Source organism: Malurus melanocephalus, unplaced genomic scaffold (assembly GCF_030028575.1).
Source record: "Malurus melanocephalus ecotype Western Australia unplaced genomic scaffold, MMel_1.1 scaffold_581, whole genome shotgun sequence".
Lineage (NCBI taxonomy): Eukaryota > Metazoa > Chordata > Aves > Passeriformes > Maluridae > Malurus > Malurus melanocephalus.
The window spans coordinates 140,780-167,495 of NW_026623813.1; the positions used below are offsets into that span (position 1 = coordinate 140,780).

The following is a 26,716-nucleotide window of genomic DNA, read 5'->3' on the forward strand; positions in this document are numbered from 1 at the left end:
AACTGTACTCTCCCATACTGAGAACCACTAAATTTGTAAAGAAAGAAAAAGCCTAATGTTTTATTAATAAAGTAAATTTGGTGGGAAAAAAAATGTTGAGTCAGTATGCAAAGGATAATACATAATCACATGGATAATCTACAAGAAGGTGCTAAATTAAATGCTATATTCACAGAAATTAATATCAGCATTTTGATAAAARTGGACAAGAAAATGTCTGTGTTCAACTAAAAAGGATTTTTTTTCTTTGCTCCTAGAAACTACTTCCTAAACTCCATTTACTTCTTTAAATGCATTAGTAATTTTATACAGATGACACACACAGACATCTTTCTGAGTTGCCATATTCACAGAATACCCTCAGAAATTTTGAGAGAATATTTGACTGGGGTAGCCAAATCAAAATCAAATTAGCTAATTGTGGAAGGAGCTTATTCTGCAGAGAAGGTCCATGCAGCAGATAAAAACACGGGACAAAGCAGAGCAGTAGCTRTGCCCTTAAAACTCCATCATGTTTGATGTTCTGAGAAAATATCTTTAAGTGGGTGCCTTGGAATAAAAGAAAAAGGACATGGCAACCTGCACTGCTTCTGGGTGCTTTGATTATYTGGAGTGAAAAGGGGCAATGGCAACAAGACAGCACAGCTGGGAGGGAAACTGAAAAGCAAATGAAGAGCAGAGGCTGGAGAGGAAATGGCACTTCAACCACAGCAGTTCCACAGTGTTTTCATCTACTACAGGTTCATGGCTGCAGTACAAGGGAAGCTGTTCAAAGCAGATTTTTGGGCATTACATTCTAGATTTTTGTGGATAAACACAAACCTGTTGGAAATTGTTCTTTCAAAGGCTGGGCATGGAGCCTTAACAGACCCCTGCCTCATTGAACTCAAACCCTACTCTGAATCCCTCTTTGATTCCACCATAGATTCTGGAAACAACGTACACAGGAAATGAGCCTCAACAACAAAAGCACTTCTTACACTGGTYTGGCTGTACTGGATCTTTCACTTTTCCTCCAGGGAACTGGAAGTGTCTTCTCTAGAATGATTTCTGTTTTAYGAGCCTATGTTCTCTCCTTTTAATTTGTTTTTATGAAGAAACTCTCCTTTTCCCACATAATCTAGCAATAAAGCAGATGTGATCACCATAATTTAACACCTGGCCTTCAGGCACTTGAAGATTATCAATAACAGAGTTTTTTTATTTTTTTAAATCTGGCCAGGATGAGAGTCATTTATTTTAAAATAACATTTGGAACAGAAATAACKGCCTCTTTGTGTTATCACTTCGCAAATGTGCAGAGCACTATTTAAATRCAGAAAATATTCTTCCCACTGAACAGTACAAATTAGGATTTTTTTTTTATTAGATTGATTATTTTAGCAAAATGCAAAAATATTTAATAGTGACTTATCCAACATGATAACATCAGATATGGAATGAAGCCACCATTATCATGACCTTAGATCCACCAGCAGATGAATGAGATAGACATTTGGATGAGCTGTTCAGGAGAACATAACTGAGATGGAAAGTAATCTGTAAATTATTTTACAATGGCAATTAATCCAACAAAAATATTGGCTTTCACTTCTTACTTCATAAAAAATATTACATTTTTCAATAAAAGACCTAAATCTGATGCTAAAGTCATACAATTAATCTAGTCTAGATCATTGTAGTGATACTCAGATCATTAGGTGAACATAGAATCAGAAAAYAGTATATTTTAAAATCCTTCATATGGGGATTTGGATTCTTCTCTAAATAGCAACCTAATCTTTTTCACTAAGAGAGCAGGTATTGAGAAGACATTTAATCCAGAGCTCAAGGCATGAAAGTAGAATTCAAAATCTGGGGTCTGATTTGAGAACAGAGATTTGGGGCAGATATGTGGTAAACCTTCAGTATTACCTCAGTTTCTTATCTTTAAGCTGAGGATAATAAGTCACCCATCTCTTATCTGCATTATCATTTAATTATCCCAACTGAGAAAAAAGCTCATGAGAGAAGTCCAAGGTCTTCTATTGCCTACTTTGAGCTTTGATCTATGACTATTTGCATCAGGGTAGCACCTAGAGCCTCTGCCTCATTATTCTAGAGGCTGAACAAACATCAAAAAGATAGCCCTTAGCTTCAAAGAATTTATGATCTAATGAACTGTGATAAATTGCAGTAACCCCTTGGAAATGCACAGCACAATTTCAGTTAGCACCTCTGAGTGTTACTGATGAAAATCAATAGAAAACATCGACCCTATTCTCTCTGGTACTCATCAAACAGCAAACACTGATACAAACAAAAAGCTATAACCAGCACAAAATTAACAGTGCTCTGTTACACAGCACACACTCAGAGTGCTTCAACAGACTCTGAAGATTAAAAAAAAATATGTGAAGAGGTCCAACTTTGCCACCTGCCCCTCTTCAAAACCCAGAATTCAACCCTCAAACCCATACTTAGTTTTAAAGCTTTTAAGATTAATTTGAATATTAAGTATGCACATGCAATTTTGGGGAATGCTTTTTCATTTTAAGAATATCTTTGCTTTTAATAGTTTCAGGTCCTCAGTGCCTCACAAACTGCAAGTTGGGATACAGCCTCTAAATTCTGACTTCGGAAGACCTACATATTCCTGATTTGCATGGATTTTTCTACAACAGATCTGTATTTGTGAGCAAACAAGATTTCCCTCTCACCTAATTTTTTAGCTCAAATTAATRTGATTTGTTGAATTACTGATCTGTCCTCCTAGTTTCTCCATGCTCAGAAGCATTGGGTGCTATAATGATAGTACAAGATAGGGTTTAGGGATTCTTTTTATTCAATTTTCACGTTATCATCTGTTCCTTCAAATGCAGCCCTTGGATCCACACATATCAAAGATTTAATGGACATCCTTGTTTCCACATGTTCCCTATTTTCAGTAATACTACAGCAACAAATTGAAAAACAACTTGTAAAAGAATAGGAACTGCCCAGATTTTATTTTCCCTAAAGAATGAAGAGAATATTACTCATGCAAATTATACAGAAGAAAAAGAATGAAGGTTTAGAGCAATGTAACCAATCACTCCCTTTTAGTGGCAAATAATAATTCCTAGTGAAAATGCAAAATATTCCAACAAAGCTTTACTAATTTACTTAATGGTAATATTTCTCCTTTGCTATGCTCCAAACCAGAAATTATAAGTTCCTCTATKAAGTTACACCTAATATCTCATGTTTCTCATGTTCAAAGTTCAAAATGCTTTTTGAAATAGGCCAAGATTGGTTTGATACTTTCAGAGTAATCTGAAGGAGGCATTTCTGAGAGAAATATTCATTGCAGTCCAGGATCCACAGCTGACTAGTGTACATTGCTATCTTATTAAAATTAATAAAGTCAGAGACTGCAGCTGGTGGCTTGTCTGATGGTTTATCGAGGATGAATCCTCATGGAGATCAGCACATGTGAAACTTTCCCTGAATGGCGAACAGCCTGGCTGTTGGACAGATTCCTGTAGTCTAGTTTTTGTTTTCAAAAATCTATGTCCTTGTAGAAGTTTCTGCTAAAAATCTTGTGCCATTCTCTTATTTTCTACAAACCAGCTCTATTTCTAKTTTATAGACAGGCTGAGAATAAATGCAGCAGATAAGAAAGTGAAATTAATCCGTGAGCCTGATTTAATTTAAAGCAAAACAATCCATAACCAGTCCACGAGGACAATAATCCAGATGTTTGCACCCTACAGTGGATTAATTCCAGTGTCAGATGTGCAACTCACTTGATACTTGGCAGTGGAGAGGCTATAAGGCCCTCTCCCAGAGCCCTCCCATTCCTGCAGCTGACGGCTCTCATGGAAACATGAGCAGCACAGGGAATCCCACAGGACATGCTAATGAGGATAATTGGCAGCTTCCAGCAAGCTTAAGGAGTGGCCAGGGAATAAATACCAGCAACAGAGGAGGAACACAGAGGGATGTGGAGGGTTGAGTCAATCTTTGTTGACCCAAAGGTCTTTGGAGTATCCAGCCTCTTTCTTTGCACGCTCTTTTTTGCTTTAATTCTATTTGGGCAGACCTCTGAGTGTTATTCAGTTGCCTTGAACAGGCAGATCACTCGCTGCTGTCAGTGAGTGAGTGCCAGCCCTTACCCAGGGTTGAGGAACTCATGACTCTGAGGATCACAGTAAGTGAAGTTCACAGTAAAGTGAAGATTCATACTCAAATACTAACCCAGCCTTCCTCTGAAGAATAGGAAAATGACATTTTAAAWGCTGCTAATGATTTTGAGACTTTTGTCTCAACAATCTCACTGCTTTTGAGAATACTGGTGAAGGCCAGCACTTCACCTGTTCAAAACACACTTGTAAACTTTWAGTTAATGTGGCATCTTTAAAAATATGCTTTAGATGTGTTCAGTACCAAATCACAGGGTCATTTAGGTTAGAAAGGGCCTCTGAGATCTTTGAGTACAACTGATAACCCAGCAATGCCAAGCTCATTGCTAAACCATGTCCATAAGTGCTACACCCACATTTTTTTTTGAACTTTTTCATGCGTGGTGATTAGATCACTTCCCTGGGCAGCCTGTTCCAGTGCCTCAYCACCCTTGCAGTGAAGAAAGTTTCCTTAATCTCCAACCTAAACCTCTCCTGGCACAACTTGAAGCCATTTCCCCTTGTCCTGTCACTTGCAACCTTAGAGAACACACGAAAACCAACCTCTTTTCAGATACTTCCCTAAATCCTCTTCTCCCAGCTAAACTGGGGAAGCGCTAGGGCTCCCTCAGCAGCCCCTCATAAGACTTGTGCTCTAAATGCCACATGAAGAAGAATTGCTACAGAAAAAACTTCTACTCACCTTTTCTATAAAAACAAATATATTGTTTTACTTTCAGAACTTGCTGGAGTAACAGTTGGACACATGGCTGTCCTTCATTCCAACAAACACCTCTTCTACATCAAGAATCATAATTTAGAAGAATAATCTARTAATCATAATCTACCTACAGAATARTGAYTTMTATAACAAAGATACTCTAAAGAATGTACCTAGCACAGGTTGGGTCTCAGGTACCAAGTTGTTCACCAATGTACTCTGTTAATCCTACCATCCACACAAATCCTCCATGCCAGAGAAATCAASACCACAGAATCCCCTGCTGCAGATTTTCAAATTTAGCCACAACAAYGTACATACTTAGGAAAGCAAATCTTATAATAAAAAGCTGAAATAAGCATTGAGCCARAAACAAGTTCACCGTACATAGATCAACTATGTGCTCCATAATCCTGAAGTCATACAAATTCCAGTGCTTTCACAYTCCAGCCTCTCTGCAGCTGATTCTGAGGTGAAATAAAGCAACAATAACCCATTTTTGAAGTACAACAAAAGAGAAGGMTTAAGGTTACAGCTAGGCCTGATTCCTAACTATACCTAAAGAAAGTGTGAAACCTGGCAACAACCCGTGCTCAGAAACTTTGGAGGAATTAAGGAACGCACAGCCCTCTACCAGGGACGGACCAAACCTGCATAAGCAGCAACATTCAGCAATTCCCTGTAGGGCACAGCAACGGGGAAACTCTTCAGCCCTGCAGGGTAAACTCTTAACCCCTGGCTGTTTTATTGTTTTCCTTACTGGAAGCTTAAACTAAGCCTGACTTCAATGTGAAAGAGAGCCAGACTAACTGCTGTGGCTAATAGAAGCCTCTTAGTAAGACACCAACATCACCTTTCCTCTGAAAGCCATGGGCCAGGCAGCAATCAGCTGACTGCATAATTCCCAAAAGCATTCCTGCATGCCTGAACAGCACCCAGCTACAGCTGGCATAAATACAAATGGCAGGGTGCAGCAGGGGGACAGGCATAGGAGGAATACAGATATATTTTCCAGGCACTCAGGGATGAATTTGGAAAAGCCAAAGCTCAGCTGGGGCTGAAAGTSGTGAGGAATGCCACAGGGAAGGTGATGGTCAGTGAAAATAGAGCTGCACTTGTTCAGCCTGAAGGTGATGAGTCTGGTATGCAACACATGTGTAAGACTGAGAGTCACAWGCTGCAGAAAATTAAAACTACAAACAAGGAAAAATAAGTAATAGTGGCAGGGAATGTGCCCTGGAACTGGCTGCTGAGAGGCTRTGAATCTCTGCCTTCAATGGTACTTAAAACTCAATTGCATGAGGCTCTGTTGAGTATCAGCTGGTTTTGAAATGATTTTTTTCATATGGGAATCAACTGGATCATCTCCAGAGGTCCCTTCCAACCKGTGCTACACTAGATTCTTCCATTTCAATTCCCAAAGCAAATCCTAATGCCAATGCAGCACAGCCAAGGGACAACTCCARCATTCAAGGATACACAGGACATTCTATATTCCTTAAATTGAGGGTGTTTCAAAGTCCAACAATGAGCAAAATCTTTTGCAGTTTCATATTTTCAATCCAGATTGTAGTTGTTAGATATTGTATCAATGAGCAAAATAAATGATCCTAGAGTTTTCTACCAAAAAGAATTATCTAAAGCTCTTAAGCTGTTCAAAAATAATTTTTCCTTGATGAGAGAAGTGAAAATTAGACTGCTCAAAGTCAGAGATGATGAAAAATACTATAATTAAGCAGCCAGGATGCTAAATGAATGGATGAGATGGCAATTTACGTGAGAGAAACAAACTGCTCGGATACAAAGGAAACCTAAAACTTGCTCAGGATAGGGAATAGTCCACGGCTGTAAATTCCACATCAGCTTCAACGTAGATGATGGGTTCTGTCTCCATCTGGCTTCATTACAGTTTTAACATCCTAAAGCATCAGTGAGAGAGGAGTTCAATTACTTCTCARATCCTATGCTGGATGCCTTTCATTGGGTGTGATTTATTTTTKATTCCTGCCAGTAAACTCCAGCTTCCATCTCTTACTTGCATTGCAAATGTTTCACACTTGTAACTGAAGCTACCTCATACAGTAGATGTAGAGGTATTTCTAGGAAAAAGGAGCTTATGAAAAGCCCAAAGGATGCCAAGCAGAGACCGAGAGAAGATGAGAGTCCTGGAGAACAGATCAAGAGCTTTTGTTTTGTCCTTCAGTTGGAGCTGATAAGTATTGATAAACATAACCACTGTTTTTTATCTCACTTCCCCGATTAAATTAACTCTTGGTTTGTTTTGGTTTTTTTTTTAACTAGAACCGACCAAAACCATTTCACTGAAATGCAGATTCCCTAGTGGTTGCTTTTCCTCAAAAAGGAAAGAAATGAAACCTTATCCATTATACTAAACTGCCTTGCATTATTATACACAATTGGACTTCAAGGAAGAAACACTGGAATTGCTCATTGATTAATTTCCTGAAGGAGTAATTTCTTGAAGGAGATAATCTTCTGGAGAGTAAGAATGATCAAAGTCTGTTGAGAGTATCTGTTGCACACTTTAAATATTTTATACTTCATCTCCGTGTTTATTCATCTTTGGAATAATGAGCCCCAAGTTTAATGACTGTAATGTATCAGAAATTACTAAGGAGTTCAAATTTGCATTCCCTTGTAAAATTACAATTTTCTGCTTCCCTATCTCATTTGGGTATTTTCACAATASTAATTTTTCTTGTGCTTAAACACTAAATTAATTATGATCACATGCAAGGCATTTGGATACTCTAATGGAAGTTAAATAGTATTAAGTTATTAATTCTAATAAATTTAAAGYAGGAAAATTAATTATTTCTTGTAATGCCCTGTTTGACTGCAGTAGTTTCTAATTTTSAACATTTTTGTGTTCTGTTTGAAATATCTTGCTATATTTAACTTGACCACATATTTTAAATACTTTTACCACATATTTAAAAAACTTTTTAAATAGTGTGCCTTGTATCTCTGCTGACTTGGSAAATGCCTGCTCCACAAGAGTATTWTTTGCCATTTCTCCATGACAGAAAACTACAAGGAATAAGAAATTATATATAGTTGAAATCTAAATAAACTGCTTATTTTTCTACAGTAAAGATGAACAATTTTAAGTTCTGCCAAGGGAGGTCTTTTATTACAGAATCACAAAATGCTGTGGGTTGGAAAAGATCATCAAGTCCTACCATTACTAATTCCTTTTATGTGTTGTTCATTTAACTTTAAAGTTTCAAACTGAAATTATATGCACATGACAATATAAAAACTTTTTGAGGCTGCAGTCTTTTTCCATTATAGAGTCACATTTTGATCACTTTTTTTTTCAGATAGGAAACTGGCCTCAAATTAACTTCAGGCAAAAGATGTTTTTCATTACATTATGGAAAATAACATAAACATCTCAATTAAGGAACGYTACAGAAAAATTTGACACAGAAGAGAAGTTTGGGATTGCCTTAGAGTTTTTTTATATACTGGTAGCATTAAACCTGTCATGACACCACATCAAAATGAGTCCATATCTGATACTATACTATAAAAATTCCAAATTATCTTTCTGGGGAAAAATAAAATTGTGTGACCAATATGCTTTCATTCAGAGCGATACAGTCAAGAACAATATAGGCCACAAACTGATGTCAAAATTCTGGCTTCAGTAAAMCAAGGTTTCATATCCAGAGCTTGCTGAAGTATGGGGAATCTTATTATCAGTGCCTTCTGGGAAACCAAGTCTGAGGATATCAGTAAGAGTTGAAAAAAAAAGAACCCAAGAAAAAACAGTAAACACCAAAAAATTACAGTAATAGAACAAAAGCAAACAAAACAAAACTGAAGAGGAAAATTAAACACYTCTGCCCCACTCCAAGAGAAAACACCAGAGCCCAAACCCTCATTGGTTTACACCATGCAAACYATGCCAAAATCAGTGAATTTCAAAGTAGTCAAGTACCACAAGGAGYGGGTACATAGGAAAGCAGAGAGAGATTCAAGATATTTTTATATTTAAGGGCTTCCTTAGGAGAATCATGGCTCCTGGATTTTACTTCCAGAAGAGACAACTCTGCTCATGTTTTCTTGCAAAGATGATTATGGCCATAAAAAGAGGATTATGGCCATAAATCATCCTGAAAGTGTATGTTCTAAGCGATAACAGGACATTACTAATTCTCTGTTAAAAGGTCCTGTCCAACTGGCAGAAAAAAAAATGCCACTTGTCAATTTCCAGTTAATTTTGCTAGGATTTTTTTAAAAAAAATAAGGTAACAGTAAACCCATGAACTGTATTTGATCAACAAGCTGTCTTTGGAATCAACAAAATCTCATCTTTCCCATTGTTCTGACCATCTCAAAAGATTAGTGTCAGAGAAACTATTTTTGTGTCTTACAAAAAACAAACCCCTTTTCCACCCACAGTAATCTGCATCCAAAAAACCATGGAGTAGAATACAGCTCACTTGCTCATGGACAAATAACAGCTCTGGTATTACTTCCCATCTGGTATTACTTCACATCAAACTGATTTAATTTTCTGAACAAGGCATTCTTCACTCACCCGATTACCTTTTGAAATAAATCAGATCAAATGTTGTCTTTTCTCCCCAAAAAAAATAAAAGATAAATGTACTGAATGTTAGAGAATTGGAAGTGGAACAATATGACCATTTGGGGGGGAAAAAAAAACCAATGAGTCTTGCTAATACTTGCATTATGAAGGTTTTCTGAGTTTTTAATCATTATTTCACAACACAGTGACAAGGTATGAAATCAGTGAGATATTTCACTTAAAAACTAAAATTCTACAAAACCCAAATAAGCTACATACTTTCTTCTTAAAGTCAAAAACACTGATAAACTTAGTGAGACTGACACTTGAAAACTGAGGTGGAAATATCATCTAGGATTATGTTACGTCCGCATATGCCAGTTAATTTCATAAAAGCTGTRCAAATTTATTCCAGATGTCCACAAAAAACAGAGTGGGTGAATTCCATTCTCTTTACACTCCAGTTACAGAGCAGCACAATTTTTTGCTTGCTTTGAATCAAATAACTGGTAGCTCTAAATCACCATCTTCTATTGTGAACAAAAAAAAGAAATGGGTTACATTTCTCTAAAAAAAACCAAATCCAAAATCAAAACTTAACATACGCAGTGTTACAATGCAGTCTCCTGTAAATGTTCTGAAAGACCTTCAAGGGCAGCAGTGCAAAGGCTGAGGAAACCCTGGAGTAAACAACAAATGGGAGCAGAACTGGAGAGGACACTTAAGCACAAAGCCTAAATTAATTGAGAGAYATTTTTGGACCAAGAGTCTTCCTAAAGACTTTCCTTAGATAGGAATTCTCCGTCTTTTTCTTCTGCTCCAGAAGCTGCTAATGCTGTTGTTTCTACAGTTACCACCATCTTCTTCCCATTTTCTTCATTTGAATTCTTTTTCTGCATAGCTGCACTGACACCTACTCACCAAATATTCTCTTAAGCCAGACAATGAAACATTGAAAGATGAAGGAGGTTTCTTTTCTTCTTTCAAAGACCAGAAATGAACAGACATTGTTCAGTGCACTGAAAAAACTCATGGCTTCAGCTTGGTCTCTAAAACAAGTATAGTCACCACAGCAAGTGATCCTCCCTCTCAAAAAGTGTAATATAAAGCCAAGGTGTCTGGCAAGGCTGTTCAGTGAAATGGTAATACATGCTTTGGGCAGGAATTCAGTTTGAGAACACACGGAATAAAAGCAAGTTTAAAGCCTGGCAGCCAGGAGAACAAGACTCCACTTTCCGCTACCAACACTTGCTCCTTGTGTGGCAACACTTAGCAAAAGGAAATTGCAGACACAACAGCAAGGAATACTCTTACAGAAATCTGAGTCCTGGCATCTGAAATATATTTTTCCTATTAAGAAAGATAAAATTTTAATATTAAGAATTTTTCACATTGATTTTTATTAAGATAATATAAAAACCTTTCTTAAAATAAAGAAATATCGATCATATGAGAACCTTATCCAGAACAGACCACAATAGAAYTTTATTCCATTATATCCTCAGTTTGAGCAAATAATTGCAGATTACTCCATTTACTCTGAGTTATGCTGATGGCTGCATATCCCTCCTCCTTTTAGCAAACTATTTTCTGTGCTGGCATTTAGGTAAGTATTTTATAACTTTTAGGTTCTAAGGTATTTAGGTGAGATGCATTTCCTGTCAACTGATGTCATTAGACAAATTAAAGCATTATTTATATATATACTTATCCCGTTGCAATTGGAATAAGAAAAGTAAAAATGAGCATTTAATAAATGAAAGTAAGAAAAAAGCTTCTGGTTTTACTGTGCAAAAATTCCATTATTATTCTACCATATTTCCTGAGCATTTGACATTTCAATATATCCAGCAGATACAATTGKTAATCATTGCCTTTGCTACTGTTCAAAAGAAGTGTGTGCAATTATTTTTAATTTTTATAGTACTGTAAGCATGCAGCTTAATGTTAAATTCCTTTGCACTCAAAATTTCCATCCATTAAAGAAACAGCATCAAGCAGAAGAGGAACACCAGTTTGCTTTCTAGTGAAACATAATTCAAAACAAGAATCAATTGGCCATTATAAAAGAACATTTTCACCTGCAAAACAGACATTTACTACATTTTTCTTCATTATTTCATGTGGCAAATCTATGTATCTGAAGTTTTCAAATTAAAAACAAGACAGAATGTGCTGCATTCTAAGAGTATGAGGAGAAAATAACTTTATATTTTCTTACCTTTGCATTATAGGGAATATAATGCTTTGATAAGGCTTCAGGAGTGTGCATCCATGTTTTGTCTATAGAAAAGCAAAATAAAAGAAGCACTGAATAGGTGATTCAATTGTTAACTATGATAATATCTCTGTGGAAAAGATCAACGATCCTCCTCTCACTCAAAAAACTCTCTGAAATAGTTACTGGGGCTGGAAAGAAATATCTCACACCTTCCCAAATATTTAGATGAAAGAACCTGCTCACTTCTCTTGGACACACTTCCTATTTTAACCCACTTGATTTTCCATAAGAATCACAACTCCTCCCTCCAAATGCATTAATTGGTCTAAAGTTGTTTGCTCTTTCTCCCTCAGATCAGTATTTTCTGCATCCTTGTGCTTGTAATGCTGGTTTTTTTGTTTTTTTTTTATAAATTATGTGCTTTTTTTGAAGAATTATCAAAACATTAAAGGAACAAACAAAAAATTATCCAAGCTGTAATGACAGAAGAAAGCTCTAATCCTTATAAAAGAAAAAGGATGTGCACCAGATTCACTGATTATAAGTTCAGATGTTCTTAATTTTTTTCATACATATGCTAAACAAATTTACATATTTTCCTTGAATTTTCACATTACCAGACTTTGCTATTCTCTTACTTTTCCTGCTGCATGTTGACAATTCCCTAATTATTTGTCAAATACATCTTCCCCTTTTATTTCAATGGCCTTTTTGAATGTTCTACACAACTTAAAGGTGGAATTCCAAATGTTAAGAAAAAACTGCTTTTTRCTACAATCTTAGAAACAAATTTTGAAGGTTTTCTCATTTGAGAGCATTTAAGAGAACAAAAGTGTTCCAAAATATTAAATTGCATTACCACACATTTGTGAGATTCTGTAACTCCAATTAGTATTTTATATGACATATATTGAACATTTAGTAGTACTTTCTAACATGAGATTATCCAGTTTTAAATTAGCTTGAATTAAAATCACAAATCTGGAACTTTACTGAATAACAAAATAACAGCTTAAAGCAAAATTCTACCCTTGGTTATTCACAATTCCCTTTGCCTTTATGAGGAGATGCAGTTAATTACTAACTTTTTGTAAGTTACACATACGAACAATTAAATCCTGTTCAAACTGATGAAGAGGAAAACCTGTGACRCTGATTGACACTAAAGCAATAATTAAATATTTTAGAATAAGCAGAAGCAAGAAAACCATTAAACAGGATATTCAGGAGCTACCACTGTAACAGGATCAGAACCGCAAAGCTGGGAGAATTTTTTTTTTTTCTCTAAGCAAATTTCATTCTATATAGCAGTAATGTTCAGCTCCATTACTGAAGAGTGATATTATCACTTCTTAATTAAGGAAGAATGATTTKTCCATTCAGCAGCACCCAGGGGTATGATTAAAGTGGCTCTTCCTTTCAGTCGTGGCTGGTGATTGGACTGCTGGAACCAAGAACCGGAATATTTTAAMACCTGAAACCTGATCTCTAACATCATATCAAAGGATGATTCCATCCAAAAGAACAAAATAACCATCCCTGYGAATTTGTGGACTGTTAGGACAAAGGCTGCCAGCCCAGGCCAGCCAAGCAGCTCACCAGGCTGGCTGGCAGGGCCAGGCATGGGCACAGCACTGCTCACTGCCCCAGCCTGCTCAGGAAACACTGCACAGGGCCAATATCAGCCCCTCCAGGGGCACTCACATTGCTGATACCAGGGGTTAATTTACCTAATTCCTGCACATCACTGTTTACCAGCTTCAGTAGGGAYACTGCTATATTTACACATTTATAAAGGAAAATCTAGTAAAAACAGGGTGCTGAACCTCTAGTTCCTCCACTCATTTTATGCCTGGTGCCAGCACAAACAAGTGACAGAGCTAGAGGCTCTAAAGCAATTTTACAAGCAGACAATTGACTGGACAGGTACCATCAAACCCAACTACTCCTTGCAAATGTTTCTTCCTCCCTTCTACCCATCAGGGCAAATTCAAATCTGAAAAAAATGTCATTTAGTTTGGGAGTCAGGTATCAAATGCTGGTCTTAATTCAGCATTAGGTAATCTTTCYAATATTATTATCATGTATAAAGATTTACTGTGAAATCAAGTTGCCTATCAGCCTCCAACAGTGCTGTTACAGATATTCCAGCAAGGAATAGCACTGCTAGGCAAGGGYTGCCATAACTATTGGTACCCATAAYTGGGAGGAAGAGCAGGAAATATGGACAGGTGCTCTGAGCTCAAAATGAAATCAGTAACTTAGCAGMGGACCAAAAAACACCTGGTTCTAGGAGCCTTGTGCCATTGATTAAAACAGCCCAACATATTCAGATGTGGATCCACAAATACTGTGACACAGCTATTGAAACTTTCCACTGACACTGAAAGTCCACTCCTTAGAGGTAAGTAATAATTACTTTGGAAAGGACTCTTAATGATAAACTAAATCAATGAAAAGCAAAACTCAGGCTGATGGCAAATATGTGAAAAAAATCATGCAAGCTATCCTGAGGTAGTTAGCAACATCTCCAGAATTGTAAGCTCTGATTCTGGACTTGCACCACACCAGCAAGTACTGTTGCAAATACTGCCTAGAATTTGATTTCACAGCAGTTCAGAAAGACCAAATTTCAGACATTCTGCATCCAATAAACTAGAAAAATATTAAAAAAAAAAAACCAACAAAAAAAAACATTTAAAACAAGTATTGGTCAAATATCTGATGTAGATACGGCTTGTGGTTTGATGCCTCACCTAAATTAATTTTTAAACAGCTTAAAGCTTAATTATTCATTCTGAAGCAACAAGCAAAATATGAAATCCTACAACGAAAATCACAGCTCATATAATTATTTTATTAGTGACACAGCAACAAGAGTTCTAGACACTTCACAGCTAAATAAAACAGTAGGTCCTAAAGAAAGGGCCAAAAGCCCAGATAAAACCAAACCCGACAACCACATGCCTCTAATGTTAACAGTAATKGAAAGTGAAAAGAGACTCATGCTACCACATGGGGTGAAAACCACAGTTATTTTAGATCTTGTCTGAAGTTCTTAGTCTAAGTTGTCTYGGAGTTAACATTAAAGTTTAAATAAGTGTCCAGTTGTTTTTTGAGAACTACGAGGTTTTGAAAAGTATGAGTTTGAGGCATTCGGAGACCAGTAAAATGTCCTATGCTTAAATGAGGTACAGGAAATCTAAGAAGTCTGAGTTTGTGGTGGTTTTGCCAAACACACTGGCACTGTGGGGAACAAGAGGTGGGGAAAAGGGGCACCATTCCAATTTTCAAAGGCATTTCAAAGGGTAAAGCACAGMCCTGCTTCACCAGGAGGGGCAATCCTGTGGGGCCTCTCCACAACACCTCAGCCTGTACATGGAGTGCTCACTATGTGGCACAGTAACAGGGTGCAGCAGCAGTGCAGAAGCATACCCTACCCAGTTTTTAAGGGAATTTGACTTGGGTGAGAGCTTGTCAGGTTTTGTTCCCTGCCAGCACACACCAGTCTGCTATGGGGAAACTGCATCAAATCAACACTGCAAGAGTCAAGGGTCTGACAGACTGAATTGCAAGGGTGGAGGCAGGAGCTGGGCACTTCCATGRGCAGAGGATTAATGCTGTTCAGAACTGAGACTTGCCTCCTTTCCAACCYCCTGAATCAGGCCAGCCCCTTCCCATTCCAAAGGGGAGATTCCTTCACAATCTGTGTGTGTGAGCCATTCCCAAGGTCTCTGCAATGCCAGGACAGCCAGGGAAGAGCGACATGCTGACAAATCACACGCTGAGTCCATGGACTTGGGGACTCCATCAACTGTGCTGTACTTCGGGCAGGATGACATTGGGTTAGATAACAGCACAGCTCACCATTTATCTACCAAAAAGGAAAGCCACAGMAGTGCCAAGAAATGGTTCTCCCTTTGAGATTAATTTCCCTGCATATTGCTGCCCAAAGAGATYGTAGAATGGAATATCCACAGTGCAGCTTTAGTTAACTGCCTCCTTAAACCCCACTGTCATTATTAATTCATTAACATTAAGTAGCATTAATTAATTAATGTTTCTAAGGTGCTTATCAAAGCATATGAGACCTAGTGGCAATTCATTTAGTATGATGAACAAAGAAGGACTCTGATTTGAACTTTTTTAGTGACACAGTGAAAATACAGTAATTTCTAAAAGACAGCAACTAAAGCCTTTATTCTTTACTGGATCAAAATCTTKTCACATCAACGGATGTTTTTATTGCTAACAGAGGAAATCTTGGAACTCTCTTTTCTTCCTGTTTTACAAAACTTGATATGAAAAAGATATTTTATGTGACAACCAACCTAATAAGGGCCTCCTGAAGAAGAGATGATCCCAGGAGATTTGTGCTACATCRAGATATTACTGCTTTGGGAACAAACAGCTTACCTGCTTCAGTGGGTGTACATAAGTACCTCCCTCTTTCATTATTCCTAGACTTTCTATTTYTCTGTAAAGAAAGAAAACCTTCACAACGGGACATGCAAGAACTGTCACCCTGTTAAACAATTTCCTTTTTCCCGCACTGCAGCAGAARCAGGCAGGTTCTCACAAAGCCTCCCTTATGCTCTCAGACAGCAAGGTACACTCTGTCCTCTTGACCACTGCAGGCAGCACACAAACTGATAGGTGAGGCCTGAGACTTAGTGCTTGGTWCCAGAGTTTTCATCAGAAAATCCCTAAAGACTATTATCAAATAAATATACCCATATTATTGCTCGCTCAGCTGCAGCATTTGTTACAGCCACCCTCTTAGAGGAATGACTGAGTAAAGTCTGGGTGTCTAACAGCAGTAATTAGTTAAATTTATTAACAGGTTACTATGACTTAGCAATTGAAATTATGAGTCAGAGCCTTCCTTAGAAACATCTAGAGAAAAATGCCTATCAATATACATAGCYCAAAAATAGCTACTTTTGTTATTTCTTTTTTTTTTTTCCCCTAGACATAAGATGTTCTTTGGATGCATATTTATTCTTTGCCAAGAAAAGAGCTGTATCTCCYTAGAACAGAGTGAGCTTGGCAGAATGCTTTGCCTGTGTCCTTCTCTCATAATATTTAGGACTTTGTGAATGGTTTCAAACAGCTGATTGCTATAATTGCAAAATGGTATCATAGAATGGTATCCTTCTTTCATAATATTTAGGATCTTGTGAATGGTTTTAAACAGCTGATTGCTATAATTGCAAAATGGTATCACAGAATGCTGGGTTGGCATAGTTACAAAATGGAAACAAGTTTAATATTTGCATTTCCTCCAACAGTAAAATTCACTGCATAACATACACATTTTAGACTATGTATTTTTAAGATATGTATGCTAGTATGCAGGTTTTGACAATAAAGGAAAATAGGATGGAASTGTTAGTGCAACTGACCAGTGATTAGCAAATCTTTGCTTCTGCACTTTTGATTTGTTGATGTTAAGAACATTTAGCAAGTTCAACTCCTTAAGTTAAAGGGAAAAAAMCAATAAAAATAAATCTGAGCTATTTAGCCCATACTTCATCTGTCTTCTAGCCACAAAAAAGATATGCTGTGTCTTTGAGAAAAGCTTCTAGTTGAGGTCAAAATAGAGATTACTGGYATAGCATAATTTATCTTATCACACTTTTGCAAGTTTTCACTAAGACGTATGCAGAGATCAAACCTCCAACTCCATCTTTCACTTTTGTAGTTTTTTTTGTAGAAAAAGAGCTCAGTGAACTATTCCAGTATTGCTATAAATAAATTTGGAAGAATATCAATTAAACTTGTAAAAAAAGTTTAAAAAGCAAACTTTTGAAAAATTTTTCACTGTTGAAATAAGAACATTATGTAGACAGATCAAAAGAAAGGAAAAAAGAGCATAAATTACAATCTCAATAMAATTAAAATACAATTTAAATTTTCTAATTCCAGGACACTGAAATAATGTGATATAAAATTTAAGTGGAACTTTCTTTAAAATTCCAGCTGGAAGGAGAAGAAAGGAGTTTGAGCARCCAATGTCAGCAACTAAAATATGTATATCAGTAGCTGCCTCTTGCTTATGTACCTAAGGTACATCCTTTTATGTACCAAAAGGATTTGTTTTCACAAAATAATGTTTTACTGAGTGATCTATTTTGRATATTCTCTGCAATTTTCCAATGGCTTTAGAAGACAAATTTTTACGAAACCAAGTAGCCACTGCGATTTCTATCAAGGTCTGGTTAAATAACCTTAATTTGTTTTACACAGAATAAGATGTTTTGTTTAACTAGATACTCACCTCTCTGTCACAGTGTACCTGTGTAACTCTAGCATTCAGGCTGTGGCCCTGTACATTTATTAGGGAAAAAGCTTCAGGCTCCTTCCATRCTGCTCCCATTGCAAAGCCAACATTTGTGCCTATGCTTCAGCAGTACAAACGTGCCCTGGAAAGGAGCTCCTCAGGTTTTGCAGAATTAACAAACAGTTATTGTTGTAAATATCATTGCTAACCTGCCTCCAAGATTCTTTACAGCAGGAGAGAGATGAGTTCTGCAATACCTTTTTGAAGATAACAYAGATAAAATAAGCAACAGGAAATTATCCTCCTATTCTCATGGTACCAGAAAGAAAAGAAAAAAAAATCAGGCTTAGCTGCACAGACCCAAGAACCCTTCRGAGAAGGTTTCCAAAACACACTCCTCATTTGTATGCCTCCTCTGAAGACATACTGCAATCTTTTCTTCCCTAAATAATTCCAGCCATCCCTTCTGCCTGCAGAAAGTGGATATACTACCATAAATACCAGTGCAGTTGCATACAAATGTTTGCAAACATACGGAGGGTCAGATCGATACTTCCCTGTCCCACAAAACCTTGTCCCACCAAATCTGGTCCCACCAGTGTCCTTGCTGGTGTATTTGACAGGCTGCTGCCACAGCCAAAGGAGAACAATAAGCACAAACAGTTTTCAAAAATACAGTCAKAAATCAACCCAAAAAAGTGAACAGGTCACTGAATAGTGTTTTTCCACATGACCCTGTATTTAGACAGCTGAGCAACAGTAGTTGGAATATGTATGAACTCTTTGTGGATGTATTAAAAAACTACTAAGGCAACTCATTTTGCTGTGTTGAGACCAGCTGAATATAGAAATAATCGTTATACCATATAGGTAACCATTATATAAAAATACACCCTCTTTTCCTCCCACCTTTTACTCCTGAAAAACCTTTTACTCATAAAATCCACAGACATCAAGCAGCAGCTTTTTTTGCAGAGTGGGCAGAGGAGGAAATTCAGACCTAGTTTTGGGTTGTTGTTTTTTGTTTGGGTTTTTTTTTTTCCCTCTCTCCCCTGGAAGGTGAATGTTTTTATGAAAGAACAAAGTGAAATCACAAGGATATCTGAAGAGCACAGTGGGGGAGCCTGTGGCTATTAACATTCTTTAACCTGTGTGAGTATTTCCTCTTTATGTTTTTTATCATTATTCTAAATGTGGAAGTTCAACACACAATAGACCACTTGTTCAATAATTAGGACCTTGTGAGGACTGATGTGAATTACACTGTGACAGAAGGAACGAATTTACTTTAGGACTACACTTATCCCCATCACTCTTTCAGGCCTTCACCTATTGTCTGTTTACTAAGAGAAAAGATATAAAATAAAACATTTGTCATTTCTGGAATGCAGCGTATGTTTACAATAAAAATAAAGATCATATTATAGCCAGTCCATTCACACAAGAGAGCATCCTATAACCTTTGAATGCCGTTTTTATATATCAGCCGCTGCCATTAAATGCATGTGTCTACACTTTCATAAATGAGACCCATAAAAAACCTTTGCACAGAAATGTTATTGCTGAAAGCTATGATTTAAAACAGACCATTACTTTGATATATTCTATTTAGCATTATAAAGCCCATCTACATCGCAGGAGCTGGTAATTGGCAGCAATTGTCCACCTTTTTAACAGCTACCATATGGAAAAAAACCCCAGAAAATTCAGATTCCTGCATATATTGAACTTCATGTCATAAGAAAACTAAGGCTGACATTCTTTATGAAGGACGATGAAAGAGGACCATTGGGGTGCAATAAAGAAAAGACTAAATTCAACTCCTACATCCCCCCAGAACCTCCCCCATTTCAGCCATTGTAATTCAGTAGACATGTACATCTAYATTTTTAGCACTATTTTGTGTCACTCAAAAAGTTTCAATCTTTTGCTCACCGAGGCTTTGGATTACAGTCATTCCATATTTAGATACATCTCTGTGTGGAAGGAACAGAAGTTTTCATATTTCTGATGAGGTAAGACCCAGGAAATACTACTTTTTTTTTTGCTTACTTATATGCACCTGTTCTTGCACTAGAATCTTTTAATAGGAGGATGCAGGATCAGTAAAATGTGCTGAACTCATTTATGCAAGGCAACTCTATACACTTTAAAAAAAAGCAAACCAAAACCTCCATAGTTATAGTATTCTCTTTTGTTTGTGCAAACAAATCATATCACAAAATCAAGTCTACATTAAAAACAAGTAAGTAATTCAATTTAGATACAAATACACTAAGAATAAGAAAAAAATTACATAACAATATAGTATTTAGAGAGATCTCTTAAAGGAGAATTACATTAACATCCCTAAACTACTTTAAAAAGTGACTGAATTATCAAGGTGCAAACACATTTCCAATTGAACAGACTTCCACCTGCACTACAGACCTTTTGCACCATGGAATTTCAAAATGAGCATGCTACCACACCTGCTTTTAAAGGAAAAATGAAATGAAGAATAAAGAGGACCTTCTAAAACCCCTTMCCCAAACCTGGATCACATGCAAAAGCAAGCTTTCAATAGTGTGATACATAARCATTTTCACAAGCTTTGTCATAACGACAAAGCAACAAGAACATACATAAASATCATTCATAAATTTGCTTTTGTGGGAGGAAGAAAGAGATCCTTACAAAAAAGATAATCTATCTTCCCAATGYAATTTACTGCACTCATTGATCAATGAATGCAAAACAGAAGGKTTTTGTACAGTTGTACAGTCATGTAGAATTTCTGCAACTGAGTATTTTCTCCATCACACACCTATTTGTTAGTCCAACCAAACTGTACTGAAGTCAAGAGAGAAGCTATGTTGCTTTGAATGTTTTTTTTTTTTCCATATTAAAACATGCAATTTAAAACAGCAAGTGCTGATATCAACTTTAAACCTGAAATGAACTTTTTTTTGTCCCTATTAGTTCTTAAAGTTTGTTTTCCTGTTCATGGGTAACAGAAGGGAACAGATATCACAAACCAGACTGCTGAAAGATTCCATTTATTTATCATTACCTATGTAAGTACTTTCTGAAAAAAGTGGAATTGGTCTAAACTTCATGTTTTCTTATATTTTTCATTGTCATTATTAGGAGGAAAGCTGAACAGCTTAATATTTTTCAATTTAAGTAGATCAATTAAGCCTTCAACTAAAATGACTATCAGAAAAGTAAAAAATAATTCCAAGTGAAATACAAGCTCTCCATTTCTGGTCTGTACTAAATCTCAGGCAGCCTGACAGGCAATGGCTGTACCACTTGTTTAACACCACAGCACTCAGCACACCTTGTCAGCTGAAGTGGCTGTTTCAYGCCCAAACCATGACCCTCAAAAATAAACTTACACTGAGTACTCAAGGTATGATACCTGTAATAAAAAATTGTGCTGCAAAATGAAGTTCTGGTAATGCTGAAAGTGAAGGTCTGTGCTTTCAAGAGCACTGCTCTGATTTATGAAAAAGCTGCTGTTCCCATAACAGATTCTCTCAATAAACACTCATGCTATACATCTTATCTATGGGAAACTTTTGCCTGCAAAGATCAGGATTAATTTTAAAAAGAGATCACTTTGTGTCTTAGCAACTCACATTTCATTGCAGTTCTTTTCTGAAAGCACAGGTTGCTATTCCGCCTCCAACAGAAAAAAAGGGGAAAAAAAAATCGAGCTTGCTTTTAGTGCTTCTTTTCTTGCTTTGTCTACCAATGTCTGTAAATTAATTTCCTGAACATTTAGAAGAAAAGTTTTGTTGCCTGAATCAGATGATGGCATGCTCATCAGCAAGAACAGCACAGTCCCRGCCATTCTAGTCCCCAGTTTGGCAGCTCAAAAAGATAACAGCCATGGCACTAGGAATGTCCTTCTCTATATGCATCCTATGAAAGGACTTGGATAGGCTGATCATCACAATGAACATTAGGGACCATTTATTCTATAGATCTGCCCAATTCATATATAATCTGTGGCTATTATCAAAGTATCACCTACATCTATTTAAATTCCCTATGTATTTAAGACTATTTGTAGTTTCAAGGTACCAGAGCAATGCAACCCTGCCAGCAGAGCCAGCTGGAGACTCCTTTGGGTTTAGCATGAACTGCTTGGGAAGCCACAGCAGTCATGGAGTTAACTCCTCAAACTATCCATGCTCTTGTGGGCAGAAGAAATCCACAAAAAAACCCACCAAGAAGTGGAAATCACCGTATCCAGAGGTTTGGGGTAGAAAGTACAGGGAGTTCAGCAATCAAACCTGTTTTAAAATACAGTTATTACACAGGATCTCTGATAGAGCCAAGCTCTTCTGAACCTCAATTTGCATTTAAAAATATGTAATTTTCACGTATTCTTGACAATTACTTAACTGAAACTTGGTTTGGTTTTTTTTTTCCCTAGGATATGAGAATGGAAATGTCAGGAGTCTTACTATGAGTAAAATAAATGGATGACAGCATTGCATTCTTCATCCTCCTCAGGTTCTGAATCATTATTAGGAATCCACACTAATTGCATTTCAATGTGCCTGACAACTTTTATATGATACTTATTCCTTGTTGGGGTAAGCAACAGGGAAAAGCACACAAAATTAACTGAACAACAAAGCAAATGTCTTTCAATACATGAAACTACAAAAATTTAGGGAAGGTCAGTAAGAATTTTCTTATGAAGAAATRAAAACAGAAAGAACCCTGAAGACCCCTCAAATTATCCCAGGAAACTGAGGATACAACTTCAAAACCTGATGAATAAAGACAAGAGGCAAAAACTGCCAAGGGCAAGAAGAAATAGTGACAGACCATTTTCRCACTTTGGGTCCAAGTCAAAACTGTGAGAAAATATCCAATAAAACAAAACTGGTCTGTTTCTGAAACATGGCAGGCTGAGTTCTAAAAAATGATCACAAGTCATTAGAAAAAAATAAAAAGAAAGTAATTATATGATTTCCTAAACAAAGCAATCTGCAATCCCCAACTTTCTTTTTCAGCAGTGATAAATCAATCCACACTTAAAGAATAWTGAAATGGTTCCTCCAAAGGTCTGGAAGAAGCTTGGCATCACTACCAGGCATGTGAAAGGTATAGCTGTGTTGGCAGAGATGTTATAAATATCTAAACAAGGATATATATATCAGTGCTTAAGAGGAGCAAGGACTTTGGGTTTAAGCTTACTTCCCCCTGCTGYTGGGGTATGAAATGATCTTTCAGCCTATTTTTGCAGCTTTTGTGAGTAAGTTTATCTTCCTTTTCTGATCATGTGCTGATGCTCTGGACTATTTGTCTTATTTTGATTCATCTGGCTTTAACAAACAAATGTACGAGACACAYGAGAAATGCAGGGATGCTGTCATTTCAGGCTGACCTAAGATATGCAGATTCCTTTTATTTCCAGCTTTGATATTGATCCAAAGCAGAAAATCTTGTTACAAAATCAAAATATTTACACTCAGTCCAACTGAGGCTACACCTACTTATTAATGCAGGGCTTCACCTCAGTGTGTATCACACTTAGGCACCTTTAGAGGGAAACATGAAGAACAAAGAAATGAGACCTCTTGATTATTTTCTACCTTACAAAAATGGGGGAAATAGCAACAAAGCTGTCAGTAAAAACCTCCGCATCTCTAATGTTCCTTCTAAAGACATATTTAATCATAAACAGGCCATAGAAAGAGACTAGGCAAGCCAGAGGAGCAACATATATAACCCTGAATATGCAGTGGTTTGATATCCTTTTGGAAAGCATACCATTTCAGATTGCTACAAATCCAGAACAGCTTCTTACAGCTAAAAAATATCCKGCTGAATATTTCTAGTATATTAAACACAGTTTGAAAAAATAGCTTCTCCAAGAATAAGAATCCAATGAATACATATAAAGAAAAGTCAGTGACTCTTAGAAGTTTTAAAACCCTCCAGCACATCCTTTGGTGTACACAGGCAAAAAAAAAAAGACAACAATGTGTGCACTTTATGTATATATTTATATATGTGTGTGTGCACTCATCCTGCAATAAAAAAAATACAAAATTCAGCTTAAGCCTTACAGCTCTGTAGCTATCAATCAATGCTTTTCTCAGTACATTTTCTAGAAGGCTGCTCCTTTCTACCTAGATAATTTAGTGCAATAACTAATTTCTTTCTTGTATAATTCTTAATGTTCTGAAGAGTTTTTAGAGGGCATTTATGTCTCCATGAAATATAAGCTAAATTATTTACCTTTCTTCCTGCTAAAAGCACGATTCATGGTGGAAAATCTATCCAGTCAATGATGCTTCTGGGTTTGGTTTTTTCCTCCCCACTTTAACCTGCAGAACAACACATATAAGAAAACAGAAAATTCCATTATTATAACTGAAGCTCCATTTATCTATGCATTAAAAACTGTGCAAAAGAATTCTGACATAATTCTGAGAAATAAAGTGGGGATGTGCTTTGCTGAGGAAAAAATTTCAGCAWTGGGAAGATCTACACTCAAAACTCCAAATGATGCTTCATTAAGACATTTTAAGGTGTTTCTATGACACCTTAAAATCACTAAGATTTCAGAGCAGGTGGTACTGTACATTTACATGAAGACAAATACCACACACAAATAGGTTGGGAAAAAAGCTTTAAGATGAATGCTGACAACAAGACTCCATAAAACCCCTCTGTTTGCATTTGCACTGCCCTGTTTTGTGTCMTTTCTGGCTGTCAGATTATTTCAAGCTGGGCTTTCGACTTCACATGGGCTTGACATTGGTGGGARGGAAATAATTACAATATATAGACTCTTCTTCACCCAGGGACTCAATACTGAAAAAATTGCCTTCTATCAGCATTACTACATTCTTGCTCCATATACCTCAGATTATACAGTAATCTCTGTATTTTCTTCCCTCAAAAAACATGGATACACTCTTAAATTCTTCCTTAATTTTTGACTCACAATACTATTTTTGAATTTTATTATTTACCAACATAAAGAAACAATAAAATCCACTACATCCAAAGCTATTCAAGACCATCCCATTCTGCAGTACAGAGCTTTTCCTTTTACAACCACATGTAAAGATATTCCCATTACTACTTTTCATTCTGTTCAGATTTTCCAAGCAAACGTTGCACCAGTGCCCTTTCTCTTTCTCTGCTCTCCAAGCAGYYCAGTCAAAGGAAAAGAGAAAARAGTAAAAATAAAAAAMAAGMAAAATCAAAMCACTTTGCAATYAGCTGATTTTTTAATCAACTGGAACAGCACCTTTGCTTTGCATAAAAAAACAGATTTAGGCCAGTATTTCAAATGTCAGATTAAGATGACTGACAAATTAAAATAAGATATTTTATGCAGCTCATGAATGATTCTTGTGGTACTTACCCTTCTTTTTCAAGTAAGTTCAACACCAATTAAAGAAATTATATTCAAATTTCCATGTAAGTATTTGATATATTCCAGATTGGAACACATGGGTGTGTGTTCCAACCAAAAAAACCACACCAAAACAACAAAACCTCAATTTTATTTTCAACTAACTAATCACTGATGCAGCAGGGCCAGACCAAACACTATAGTTCTCCTCCATGATGGGATCATAACATGCCCTTTTTGAGAATGCCTTTTTTGTGTGTGTTCCTATCCTCCTCCAAGAGACTGCTAAGGAACATATTTGAGATGCTTACTGCATAGAGCATTTYCTAAATAGAAGCTCTGCAGGCACATCACAAGGCAGCTGGCTGGCCACTTYTCTAGAGATCACCATTCAAGTATTTTGTTTAAAACAGTGTTAACTGAGTATGTGTTTCTTCCTCATGAGCAAGGGTATATTACCACTGAAATAACCTACACCAATAAAAGCCAAAATTTATTGGCTGTTAGCTAAAAATGGGCACCATTGCCAAAATTATGTTCATAATTTCAGTTCCAACAAAACATCAGTAGAACAAAACACAGATGTGTCTTAGGCAACAAACAATATCAAAACACTTCATCAGTGTACTTCCACCTCACTGAAAATATGTTATTAAATAGGGAAACAAAATTAGCTACACATAACTGCATTTACAATACCCTCAAACTCTAATACGAACAAAATAATCAACCTCTCAGATGCYGAAAGAGCAGATGATTAAATGTTCCATAAAATTTTGCTATTTACAAAAGACCAACTCAAACACCACARTGTTCATTTCAATCTCCTCAGTTGCCCTTGGGGCACGAGGGTGGTATCAGACTGTCCTACACAGCACTGGTAAGTTTTCCATCAGAAAAGCAAARTTATGTTTAGACATCCTGCAATAACTTTGTTCACTATGTTCCAATGACAAAGAATAAAACTCCTAGGAGCAAGCTGTTCTCCGATAACGGATGGTAGACAGGCTTTTTTTGGCAGAAAACAATTGTGTTTYTGACAAATATTAGCACACAAAAACACTGGAACAAACCAGTCTGTAAAGAGCCAAAAGGAAGACAAGGCAGAAAATCCAACTCTGGTACAGGGGAGAGGGGAGAGTCTTCCCTACAAACCATTTGATTTGCAAGGGTAAAGCAGTTTAACAATCAGAGGCATTAGGGAATAGGAATGTTGACCAAGCCATTCCATTACTCATCACTCAGGAAGACACACCTAGGTTAAGAATGTTTCTCCACCTTACTCTGAAGAGTTTTCTTCAGCTTTGTCCAGAAAACAAACCCCACTGGGAAACAGAAAACCTCCACGGGATTTCACCAAATGGTTAACTGACAAAATGTGAAGAGCTCTGACAGGTACAAAATAGGGAAAAT

General features: G+C 36.7%; 1 protein-coding gene across 5 annotated transcripts in view; it reads right to left on the reverse strand.

Annotated features, from left to right (window-relative positions):
* The window catches only part of GULP1 (GULP PTB domain containing engulfment adaptor 1), a 143,901-nt gene that overhangs the window by 50,192 nt on the left and 66,993 nt on the right, over nt 1-26,716 (reverse strand). For all 5 annotated transcript variants that reach the window (XM_057382715.1, XM_057382712.1, XM_057382711.1 and 2 more), the window contains 2 exons: nt 24,175-24,263; nt 11,646-11,707 (listed from right to left, as the gene is read on the reverse strand). In XM_057382715.1, coding sequence (XP_057238698.1) covers nt 11,646-11,707; nt 24,175-24,202 — 90 coding nt within the window. In that variant the 5' untranslated portion in view covers nt 24,203-24,263. The remainder of the gene's footprint in view (nt 1-11,645; nt 11,708-24,174; nt 24,264-26,716) is intronic.